Genomic DNA, 13134 nt, shown 5'->3' on the forward strand with positions numbered 1-13134 from the left:
ATTCCTCTCCATTCATTATAGATGATGTCTCTGAGAACTATTTTGCAGTTTGCTGATTTGTGCCTGTCTCTAATACCATGAGCACTGCTGTTTGTCACACACCAGTCACAATGTGTATGTATATATCTTTGCATCTATGCGCAAGCATTGTCACTTCAATTTTCCATCATTAAATATTGATATGAGCTGCCGGTTCTGTTAAGATGGATGAAGGTGGCACACTTTGGAATTTTAGGTTTTTGAAATGTAAAGAGGATTGTTTGTTGTTTGCAGAAAGGAGAGAAAATGTCGCCAGAAGAAGTGAACGCGGTCTTACGTTTGGCTGATGTTAACAGCAGTGGCAAGCTTGACTACAATAAGGTAACTGGGGTTAACGGTTTGCTCTTGAATGGAGTAGCTGGAAGGTGCAGGTTGGAATTCGGCATAGAAGGGTTTTACTGTTCACTCTATGGGTAGAGAGATTTTATCACTTTGCCCATTCTGGAGAAGGTGAATCTGAATAAAGACCACCTAGAACATTTATATTCATATATTGCTCCCCGACTTCCCATCTGCCTTTACAAAACTCTTGCTGCCTTCAGGTATGAGGGATCATGTGAGGTTTTTTCATGATGCAGTGCTTGGGCTGCCCAATGCTAGACTTGAGCACTGTCATATCATGGAAGGGTTGTGGTATTTGTACTTTTACTTTCTCCTGCTAGACTAATAGGCAATAAATCCCATGCAGTTCAGAGAAAACCCAACTGCATTGATACAATTGAAAGCAGCCCAAAGTTAGGCTTTAGGAGTCAAGAGAGTGCTGCAATGGGGGAACAAAGGCAAATAATTAGGGAAATCCTAAACCCATGTTGGGCTTTAAAGGCCCCCTGACACCTCTGTGGGTGTTAAATTGCAAAAGGCACCTAATTTTGAACAGCTGCTAGCACAGCTCAACAACAGTCTTAGTAAAAGAATAAGGATAGAGCGCTGCCAGTGAACTATCAATGAAAATTACGTCCTGTCCAGATTTGCTTATCCTCGTTTGTGTCCAGTTCTGCAGCGTTTTTTACAATACGTGCGATCAATGTGTCAAAATGGCGGATGAAAAAATGAACGCAAACAGCCGGGCCAAACGCCAGCAGTTTGGAAGCCAGATTGAGACTTCTCCAGAACGCTCCCCCTCTCCGCGGACACCACGTGACGGAAATACGACACCAAGGAAAGGTGAGAAGATAGGTGATCAAAAAAATTTTGTTCTTCATTGCAAAATGGGTTTTTACTTTTTTAATTTATGCTGAATTAGATAATAGTTATACCCAAACATGCATGTTTCCCAATGTTGCTGGCAATGTAGCTTTTTTCTTTCAATCAATATTTAATATTTTATAATCAACATAAAAACAGGGGCACGGTGGCTCAGTGGTTAGCACTCTAGCTTTTGCAGCGCTGGGTGCCAGGTCTGATTCTCAGCCACGACTATCTACATGGAGTTTCTCCTTGTGTTTGCATGGGTTTTTTTTCCGGGTACTCCAGTTTCCTCCCACATTCCAAAAACATGCTGTTAGGTTAATTGGCTTCACCCCAGTACTAGACTGTAATATTGACACGTGACTATGGTAGGGACATTGGAGGGACCTTTGAGGGACAGCTAGTGACATGACTATGGACTTTGTACAGCTCTGTGTAATATGTTGGCGCTTTATAAATACTGTTTAATAATAATAAAAAAGAGTCAGGATGGCAACAGGCAATGTAGCTTTTTAGGTTTAGAGTTTAAGTGCACTTTAAAATACATTTCAGTTGGCATAAATGCCCCTTTCAGTAACTTAAAGTGGAAGTAAACCCAAAACAAAAAAAATCACACTTACCTTCAATCCCGAAGATCCATCTATCCGTCTGGAGGTTTATTCCATCGGGCTCGAGTCGTCATGGTATCTGTCTTTGGCCAGGGCGCTGACATCTTCTCTCTTCTTCCCTGTTCTTCTTCCTACGTCACCTAATCTTGCACTGTGCAGGCGCAAGATTGGGTGACATAGATTGGGAAAAGCTTGCCAATCTCAGTACGCATGTGTGAGATTGGCAATTTTATTTCCCTAATAATAAAAGGGCTCCTTCCATCCATCCAGGTCCACCCTCCTCTTGGTTCTGGCTGGCATACACATGCTTCCTAAGGACTATACACAGCATGTTCCTGCACTTCAATGCCTACTGAGAAACTTTCTTCTGGTTAGCCAGATTATATCCTCCCAATAACATATACAAGTTACTTGACTGCAGTCTCTCAGTAGTGCACAGCATGATATACCCTCTTACACTGCCAAACTGTATCTCTGCAGTTATGTCAGGGAATTGTATGCAGTGAAATGTAGTTCAAAGACATTCCTACAAGTTAAGACATACAAACCATACATAAGACATACAGACCAGCTGGTGGTTGTGGCCCTGAAGCAGAAAAGGGTGAGATAGTGATAGTCACATGACTTCTACTTTTAGTAAAGGTTTGAGTATTGGGATAAAAAAAGTAAACATTAAGGAGGAAAAATTAAATATGTTTTGATTTTTCAGTTGAAACCAAATCTCCTCGACCCTCGTCAGCTCGGAACTACAAAGCCACAATGTGTACAGTCATTAACATGGGACCGATCAGTGCCAGGAACTCCAAATTAGTTGAGCCAAATAACCTACAGGTATTGTTCCTAACTAATGTAACTTCCGGATAAAAAAAGTGGGATTTAAATAAATAAATATATTTATTTCACATAAAAATTATTTTTTGGTGACTGTGAAGTTTTCTTCTGTGGGTATGTCAGAATTTTTTTCTTTTTTTTTTTTTTTACTGGTGTACTCTGAGCCACACAGATCACTGTACAATCATTACATGATTCTGTGCTGGGACAAAGTAACTCCTAGGTGCTTCCACCCATGTGTTTATCCTGACCCAGCCAATTAATATAGCCCAAAATCGTGAACCTAGATAAAGACTGGGTGAGGATGGATGTGCTAGTGCCACACTGAAGGGGTTCCTTTGGCTGGTAAACCCTAACATTGATCTTCCCACTTTACTTCATATTAGTCTGTAAATATTCTACTTCCACCAAAGTGTTTTGTTATATCTGTCGGGTAAGTGCAAAAAATATTTGTTGGTCCTCCCGGAAGTTCAGTAAACTACAGTTACTTCCTAATTGTATTTATAGAACCAATTTTTTAATGGATTTTAACAGCACCAAATTTTAATACTTCTATGTAATACAGATCAATTATTCATATAATCATAATTTATTATACATAAAAAACAGTATACCATTCTTGTTGTTAACAATTCTAATGTACATATTCTAATATTTGTCCAACTTAAATTTCTTGATGCGTTTCACAATATCTATTGAGTCCTCAATGAACTGACATGTGTCTCTGCTGCACTGAAATCCTGAGCAGTATTACTTGCCCTGGCTGCTAGATTACAGAACTTTCCTATATATATTTCCTTGCCCCTCTACAAATAGATACTTACATTTCTTAACCAGTAAAACAATGCTGTTTCCTTGACCCCCAAGTGCCTACTTACCTAGGCACTTGTGGGTCAACTTATGAGGTTTTCCACAATTTTTCATATCTTTATATCAGTCTTCCTGTTTACCTATAGCTGTACTGTATGCAGCTCTGTCAGATAGGCTTCTGATGGAGACTACAAATGGCTATTTCTGCATATTATGCTGAAAAAAGCTGGATGATTTCTAGAAGCACAGAATATGCCTGGGTATTAAAGCTTTACAGTAGAGATAACAGAGATTGTTGATCCAGGGAACATCGGATTGCCTCATGGAATCAGCAAGGATTTTTTTCCCGTTGGAGCAAATTGTACCAGTGTTTTTTTTTCTTCCTCTGAATAAACTATAACTATAGGGTTTTATGTCTGGGATATGTTCAACCCTAGTGGTTCAATTGGATGGACTTTTTATCTTTTTTTCAACTTGACTTACTTTAGATACTTTTATTTAGGGTTGGTCAATCACCATGGGACTTTTGCAGCATTGATTTTGAATGACTCCATCTTAATAACAATTCAATAATTTATTTACCACTCAAACAACAATTATTTGTACGGATAAAACAATGTAGCGATAAAACCAAGAGTGATATTCAGTAAATTAGTCTGTAATTTTGTGGGAAGGCTCTAAAGATCTAGTTTGACGCGTTTCTCGGATCTCATTCCATTTCTTAAGGAACAAGATATGCCTCTATCTTCACATTTCTTTCTCCATTAGGGTAGACAGACCAATGAAACCAATGTCTTTTAGATGTAAGCCTATGCAGTACAGTGTCTTTTAGATGTATAGTGCCTATACAAAACATGGTTTTGTATAGGCACTGCTAATCCTCGCCTCCCTGATCCTCGATATGTGACTACTGCATCTTCATCTCAAAGACGAATCTTGTTCCTGATGAAGCAGACTTAGACCTGAGAAACGCGTTGAATTGAACCTTAGAGACTTTTCACAAAATTACAGACTAATTTACTGAATACCAGTCTTGGTTTTATCACTACATTGTTTTATCTGTACAAATAATTGTTGTTTGATTGTTAAATAAAATATGGAATTGTTATTAAGATGGAGTCATACAAAATCAATGCTGCTTAAAGTCCCATGGTGATTGACCAACCCTAAATAAAAGTATCTATATTTAAGTTAGGGATGAGGCAAATGTGTAATTAGCCACTAAGGGATTTTTGTCCTGAAAACATTTCTGCAACTTGACTTACTATATCAGGCAGGAATGGTCCAATGCTGTCACCATTAAGAGGCTCTCCGTGAGAAATGCCATGCAGCCATTACTGAAGTGCCTACTCCCCACCATTTCATATCTCACCTCCTATTGTAAGCTGCCTCCCTACCGCTTAGATTGTAAATTCTTCTGGGCAGGGTCCTCTCCCCCTACTGTGTCACAACCTTGTTTAATGTACAGAGCTGCATAATATGTTGGCGCTAAATCAAGCCAGTTTACTATTAAAAATATTAATAATAATAATAATAATTATAAAATAATAAAAAGTTGTAAAAGCTGTAAAAGAATGCAAAATAAAAAAAAATTGTCAATCAGTTGGGGTTTACATCTGCTTTAAACTTTGTGTCCAGCTACATATCAGAGCCACATCAGGTTTTACTGCTATGCAAGGTTTTGGTTGAGGAGATTTTCCATTAATGTTATACTAGACAATATATGAAGAGAGATCTCCAAAAGCAACACAAACAGTCATAAAACATTTTATATTATGTAGAAATATGGAGTCCAATACACCTGTCTGTGTAGATTTACGTTTACTTCGAGTCTGGTGGAAAAGAGCAGGAAGTAAGAAAAAAAACCTGATAGTTGCATAGGTCAAAAAAAGACATCAAGTTCAACCACTAGGGAAATAAACTTATCCCAGATATCTAACCCTATGGGCATAGTTAGGTAGATAGGGGGTGTAAACCTTCTCTGGTCTATTTGAAAACTAGTAAAAAGGCATATTGTATACTTCAGCTCTTCAGCATCCATAATAAAGTGAAATGCCATTGTTAGATGACCTCTAAATAGGACAGGAAAGGCTCTTGTTTCAGACAGAATATGCAAAATTTACCTTTTTAGTAGAACAGCTCACTGCTTAACTTCCTCTACCCCCTCATTTGTAACATTATGGCTCAGATTTATTAAAGCTTTCTAAGGCTGGAGAGGATAAACTTTCATCAGTGAAGCTGGGTGATCGAGTAAACCTGAAATGGATCTGGTCCATTCTGGATTGAAAACATTTGCTATCAAATGGCAAAATGACTTTTAAGTAATCCTTTCCAGGTTTGCTGGATCACCCAGATTCACTTAAGAAAGTGTATCCTCTCCAGCCTTGGAGAGCTTTATTATATCCTGCCCCATATCTCTTTTTCCTTTAAATGACAGGTTCACTTTAAGACTGCATCACCGGCCCCTTTTTGTTAAACCTCTATTGATTTTCATTTAGCCGTCTAGTTTTAGTCCCGTTGATAAATCACTTGTGCAGCGTCTCCTACAGGGGAGACCTCAGAGCCTGATTTCAGGGTCAATATTTGTAGAGTGTTACTATTGATCATTGCTCTTCGTTTTCCCGTTACATCGTTCGGACTTTAATAGGGTTTCTCTTTTATATCATTTTTTTTCGTGTGCCTCCTAAAATAATAGCTTCTGATATGAAAGCCATAAAGAGCAAACTGCCTGGGCTTCTCTTAATGTGACCCCGGGGGCGCATGTGAGGCACATAAAATAGTTGTAAGAAGCGCCAGTCACTGCTCTCCAGGGGTGCCTTCTCATTTTCAGTAACGGCTTCAGCATTGTTCTCCACCCTGGCCACCTTTAAATCATTGATAACCTAACTGTTACAGTCCTATAGCATTGAACCTGAAACTGCAGCTTATTGTTTCATGCTTGTGTAGAAAGAAGTGGAATGTTTAAAAGCACCATGTATGGGAGGAACACAAAAATTAAACACATTTTTATACTTCTTTAAAAATTGATATCTGTATCAGTAAAACACAGCGAAAAAAAATCTATTCTTAAACTTATTTTTGTGTTGATGCTGAATTTTCTTATTTTGAATAGTGGTAGAACACTGCCATCCAGTGTTCACATTACAGAATGCATGCATTGGATAGAAGACTTGGTCTTGCAAAATAACTTTCTCCAAGTGTTTTTTGTGGGGCACAGCTTTGTTTCGGAACTTTTTGATATAGTTGCTGCCTCCAGGAGGTTGCACACTTGGCAAAACAATAAACACAGCCCAATTTATTGTCTGTAGCTCCGCAGCCATAGCATGAGCATTGTTTATGGTGTTCACATTTACACCAGTAGTCTTCAAAAAACCCACACTGTGCCTCCAAGTGACACACAGTGGGAAAATAATCCATCACCAATACTGCATATCTGATCTGTAGCTGATACTGATCACTGTCTTACAAAACCCTTTTCTGTGTTGTGTGTCTGTGTGGGGAAGGCTATGTAGGCTTTGTTTTGTATGTAAGGATTGTCCCCCCTGCTGACTGGTGATTTAATGACTGTGGGTTTGTATTCAAAAAGCAGAAAAAGAGGTGGAGGAAATACAGATTTACAATATAAATTAAGTAGAAGCAGGGAAATTCTTTAACTGCAGCTCTTTAGGTGCAGCTTATTTTCCAGCACAAGTGAGCAACACTGTTCTTATCTCACAAAATCGTACTTCTCACATTGGGCCTGATTTCTAAAAGCTCTCCAAGGCTGGAGAGGATACACTTTATTCAGTAAAGCTGAATGAACCAGCAAACCTGGACTGGATTTCTTAAAATCATGTGCTATTTGTTAGCAAATGTTTTCAGTCCAGGTTTGCTGAATTACCCAGCTTCACTGATGAAAGTGTATTCTCTCCAGCCTTGGAGAACGTTAATAAATCAGGGTTATCATATATACAACTATGAGGCTACAGAAAAGGAAGTGCACTGCCATTTTTCGAAGGAACTTCTAAATGCTACGTATAAATTAGCAAATATCCACCATTTGAGTTTCCACTTTACCTGTATGCTGTGTGATTTCAGGAATGGCAGAGTTCTCAGTTAAAGGGGTGCTTCTTCCTTGAAGACACAAGCATCATTAGCCATCACTATAAGCTGCAACTTCCTCTAAAAACTACAGTTTATCTGACAATCAAACCCTTAAACCTCAGCAAGGTTGAAGGTAAGTGTAATAAATACCAAAATATTATTAATATTATATTGTGTCACTAGCTGTGCCTCAAAGGGCTCACAATCTAATGTCCCTACCATAATCATATGACTTTAATTCAGTCTAAGGTCAATTTTTATGGAAAGCCAATTAACCTAACTGCATGTTTTAGGAATGTGGGAGGAAACCGGAGTACCCGGAGGAAACCCACGCAAACACATAGAGAAACTGCAAACTCCATGCAGATAATGTCCTGGTGGAGATTCAAAGCTAGGACCTAGTGCTGCAAAGGGCAGCGTGCTAACCACTGAGCCACCGTGCTGCTGGTTAATACTTTTACTGGGTTTGATTTCTATTAAGAACACAATCTGCACTGAATATTTCATGTTTATCCTGCAGCTCTGTGAGTTTTGTTCAGCTATTTCAGTTTCTGAAAGAAACTGAGAAACCTGAAAACAAGCCTACAAAAAAGGAAGACAATTAAGTGTATGCAAGAACCACAGATCATTACCTCTAAAACCCCACTCCAATATGCCACCATCACCGTATTGGTGGTGGTGTGAATATTTCATTTCATTTTAATTCCACCTCTACATACCCATTTTTATTTTGTCAAATTCTGTAGGTACTTCGTTAAAAACCCTTATCCTGGGCACCTAACCTCCTGGATTTATTTTCTTCCTGCAGTGAGTGGTCTTCAATGATGTTGAAAAGGGTGTTAATGTAGTGGAGTGGCTACTGCATCATTCTTTTGTGACCATAGCCCATCTTGTGATTCCTGTCCTTGATACCATGGCCTCACAGAAGTAGGGTTAAATGATGCTAGACATCACTCAGCCCAGAAGAGAAGCTGTGGTCAGGTTTGGAGAAGGATAGAGTACAGTACTGGAACTTACTTTTTTTTCTGAACTTGGGGAAGGGGTCATCAAAAAAATAATTTTACCATTTTAAAATAACTGTATCCAACTAGGAAAGTCCTCCCCGTGGATGTCCATGGACACTGCTTTGTATATACTAAAAGAAAATGATGGGAAAGGAGATCCTCAACTCATCTCTTTCACAGAAGTGCGGAATAAAGAGGTGAGAGCTTTAGGTATTTGTGTAGCTCATCAGATTTGGGGTTAGACACAGCATATTAAGGTTTATGTTAGACAAAACATCATTAAAGAATATCTCCAGCTATTAAAATGAAAAACCCAAAATGGTTCAACCATAAAAAGTTGGCTTTTCTGGTGTCTCTTTCACTGCACATATGTAGAACATCCCCAGCTTAGTGCCAATGTATACTACAGCGCCTGACAGAGTGATAGCTCTCATTCGTTAAAGAACCTTCTCTCCTTGGCCAGTCACAGACTGCTTTGTATACTGTGAATACCCAGGGACTGGCTAAGGAGAAAAGGGGTAAGTACAAAGGACAGTGATGAGTCATTAATTGAGAGATGCCATTTAACCCTCTCCCTCTGTCACAAACTTGTCCCCAGCACAGTGATGTGAATATCTCCCTGCACTTTTATCCTCCAACCAGCTTGCTTCCTGTGAGCTCTACTGTACGGAGTCTACAAGATGCTGATGCCAAGTGAAAAACGTACACTGCATGTAAAAGAATAAATATAAAGCTAATCTTCTGGGTAATATTAACCCATCTCCCACCCCCTCTAACTTACCACTGGTGTTAAAAAATAAAAAAAAATTATTCTTTTTTTTACGCAGTTATAAAGCGCTCCACTCTGGAGTCTTCCCACTTCTTCTTTATAAAAGGAGTTCTTTTTTAGCTGGTAGTTTTCTTCTAGGATGCAGACGAGGACACTACAGCAGTGATGTCAGCGTAAGGGAGTTTCTGCAATAATCAATCTGCCTGATTGCAAATTTCTTTTTGCAGAATTATAAATCACTTTATTGATGAAGAACTGCGATAATCTGTGTGTGTATTTTATCTCCCTGGAGCTCACTTTTAAAGTTAGACCTATGGAGATCTGCAATGCCCATTTTGTCTTATATTTGTTCTACATTCATTGTCCACTTTGTTTTCTGCTGGTAGGCATTTGTCTGGAAAGGTGATCTCGGAGTCGGCTCTTACACACTTATACCGTTCACAACAGGCTGCCGGTTGACTAAAAAGAAAAAACAAAATTTAAAAGAGGCCCAACTGGTTTACAGAAATGACAGAGAAGATTTAGTTCTCACTCCAGAGTTTAGGTAAGTCTTTGTGACCAGTGCTAGAAATGTTATTGCTTCCTGGTTCTCATTCCTTTTAAACCACAGACTGAACAAATTGACAAACTGACACCAAAACACAAAAATTGATCACACAAAAAATCCTGCAGACACCTATAACTGTTTCCAGGTGCCAAGTGGTTGCCATTGCTACCTACCAATGGGTATCTGCTGTCCACTTCTGTGCCTTGAGCCTCATATCATCAACTAAGGCACTGGTGACCCTGACTGACAGTTTCAGGGTATTTTGCATGAGATTTTGCTATATTACTACTGTAATACTCACTGTTCTTCTTGCTGGAGAGAAAGCTGTACCTGAGATTATGCAGTGCAAGCATCTCCCTAATTATACCTCATTCATTCAGTGGATCAGTAATTACATCTACCTTTTCTGCAACTTGTTATTCATTACCCCACCAGTTAATAAATTATCAATCATATACATGAGGAAGCAAAGCTCCACCAAGACAGCCACCTTTCACAAAAAAACAGTGCAGAAAAAAGCATTGTATGTCCATAAATTGAAAGCATTTGCTGCAAAGAGCCTACAGAAAATACTGTTGATTGGTCTTACCTTCTGCTTGCTGTTTTTTTGGCCTCCACAGTACAGGTCCTCTTTAATTTGGCCACTTTGCATTCAGATGTTAGGTAGGAAACATCACAGGCCAATTGAATAGGAGGCATCGTGGTGGTTAAGTGGTTAACCATTGGCCTTTGCAGCACTAGGTCTCAGGTTCAAATCTCAGTGAGAACACTATCTGCATGAAGTTTGCAGGTTCTCCTCGTGTTTGGGAGGATTTCCCTGCAGGTACTCTGGTTTCCTCCCACATTCCAAAAGAAAACATGCAGTTAGGTTATTAACCGAAATTAATTAACCTTTGGCTGTGTTAATGATATATGTTAAGAACATTAGATTGTGAGCTCCTTTGAGGGACAGCTAGTGACATGACTATGTACAGCTCTGTGTAATATGTTGGCCCTATATAAATACTGAGGAAGAATAATAACAATAGGAGTTGCATTTCAAAGTTATAAACCATGGAGTTCACTACACATGACTTAACTTTTCCTTTTCCATTTTTCCAGATCTGCTCTGTCAGACATGTTTGATATCATTGATTTAGACGGCAATGGCTCTCTCAGTCTGGAGGAATATAATTTCTTCGAGATGCGAACCAGCGGCGAGAAATGTGACGACGACGCCTGGGAGGTTTGCAAAGGTCCGTCTACATTGCCTTCGGAGTTTGTGTTTTATTCACCTTGCCAAGAGTTGTCTCTTTTGTATTAATGGAGTCACTTAATACAGTTGTTTAACGGAAAAAAGTGTGTTATTGAGAGATAATCTAGAACAGATTTAAATATGTGCAACTATCTTTCCGATAATACATGGTATATTACAGGCCGTAAAACGTCCACTAATTCTGAGCAAAACATTTGCATTTTTATGGTTTTCTATTAGGAATGCATTAGAATTGAATTACTTTTCTTTTAACCTTTCAGCAAGATGTTGGAAAAAAAAAGCTTTTGGCATAAAGGCCAGGCGCTTCCAACATTTATTACAATGTGACCTTAATATCACCCGTTATCAGTGCGCCTTCTTCTTCAAACGGCAGAGGGAAAAACTTAACATCATTTACTTTACTGTTCATCCAGCTTTTCATCACGGACAGGAAAATAACAAGATCAAAGTCACAACAGACTTTTCAGATCAAAGATATACAGGAGAACCCTTCGCTTAATAATGCTGACTTGACAATTCGTGGCCTAAAAAGACAAAAATTCAGTTAATTGTATTAGCTTCTGAAAGATCTGTTCACCCTGGGTGAATATTTTAGGTTTTGTTAGAGGGGAATATGGGGAATTAAATCATTTGGATTTCTTGGCCTCACACTCCTCAGATCAGATCTCTGAGAGTGTAGGGACTCCACTTCCCAGGAGGTCTTAATTTAAGGTTGCTGTGCTTTCAGCATTTAGGGTGTTTGCGCTTGCAGGGGCTGGGATGCTGCATGTACACTGGGATTGAGGACTACTTTTTTACAGAAACGCTAGGATCTGCAGGCTTACAGAGACTCTGGGATAGAAGTTTCCAGGTATACAGGGTCTCTATTGGATTGAGGTCTCTATGCTTTCGGGGACTCTGGGATAGAGGTTTCTTGGTATATGTAGACTCAGGGGTTGAGGTCTCTGTGCTTGCAGGGACTCTGAGATAGAGGTTTCTAAGTATATAGGGACTCAAGGGTTGAGGACTCCATGCTTACAGGGACTCTGAGATAGAGGTTTCTAGGTATATGTAGACTCAGGGGTTGAGGTCTCTGTGCTTACAGGGACTCTGAAATAGAGGTTTCTAGGTATATAGGGACTCAAGGGTTGAGGACTCCATGCTTATAGGGAGTCTGAGATAGAGGTTTCTAGGTATATAGGAACTTAAGGACTGAGGTCTCTATGCTTGCAGGGACTCTGAGATAGAGGTTTCCAGGTATACAGGGAAAAAAGGATTAGCACTGGTAATAGTTAGACGTTTGTGTTATAACGTATGTATAATATTTGTAAGCACTCTAAATGTCAATTTGTGGTATCTTTGTCTATAGTGTAGTGTCCATCAAAAAAAGACTATTGAGCAAGAAAAAAAATAGGGGGTATGAAGCAAAAAAAAAAAAAACAATTATGCCTAAGAATTATAGCCTACAATGTAAAATACATTTCCCTGCATAGAAATACGGAGAGAGAATGCTTAGGGGGTTAAAACAAGCAGGCCGGCCTACCTGGGGGACTTACTGGTTGTTCAGCAGTGGAAGGTGAATGGTGTGTGGTGTGTGGCGTTATGTATTGTGGCCACACTGGAGGCTTCCAGCCAGCCGGCCACCCTTACAATTCCTTTGTCGTCCACAACAGCGGGATGACCGCAGACCCCCACATTACATGGATCGTAGCTGCCACATTCGCATTGAATGTGATAAATCACAGCCTGCACTACACACATAGAATTTCTGCATGAATGAATGCAGCTGTGTGGACGGACATAGGCAGCAAGGGTGACTGGATGGATGGACGCAGCCAGCAAGTGGAAGGTGAATGGTGTGTGGGGTTATGTATTGTGGCCACAATGGAAGCTTGCAGCCAGCCGGCCACCCTTACAATTCCTTTGTTGTCCACAACAGGTTGGTAGGTTGTATTATATTTGCATTTATAAACATACCCGGTGGATGCACAACAGCCTACCCAGGTAGGTATAAAAGTTAT

General features: G+C 39.5%; 1 protein-coding gene across 1 annotated transcript in view; it reads left to right on the plus strand.

Annotated features, from left to right (window-relative positions):
• Positions 1-278: 278 nt before the first annotated feature.
• EFCAB7 (EF-hand calcium binding domain 7) overlaps positions 279-13134 on the plus strand; it is a 19788-nt gene continuing 6932 nt past the window's right edge. Inside the window, exons 1-7 of the mRNA XM_072419394.1 lie at positions 279-360; positions 1032-1203; positions 2545-2666; positions 7554-7692; positions 8651-8760; positions 9719-9876; positions 10981-11114. Of these exons, the coding sequence (XP_072275495.1) occupies positions 286-360; positions 1032-1203; positions 2545-2666; positions 7554-7692; positions 8651-8760; positions 9719-9876; positions 10981-11114 (910 nt within the window). The 5' untranslated portion in view covers positions 279-285. The remainder of the gene's footprint in view (positions 361-1031; positions 1204-2544; positions 2667-7553; positions 7693-8650; positions 8761-9718; positions 9877-10980; positions 11115-13134) is intronic.

This window comes from Pyxicephalus adspersus, chromosome 8, assembly GCF_032062135.1.
Source record: "Pyxicephalus adspersus chromosome 8, UCB_Pads_2.0, whole genome shotgun sequence".
NCBI lineage: Eukaryota > Metazoa > Chordata > Amphibia > Anura > Pyxicephalidae > Pyxicephalus > Pyxicephalus adspersus.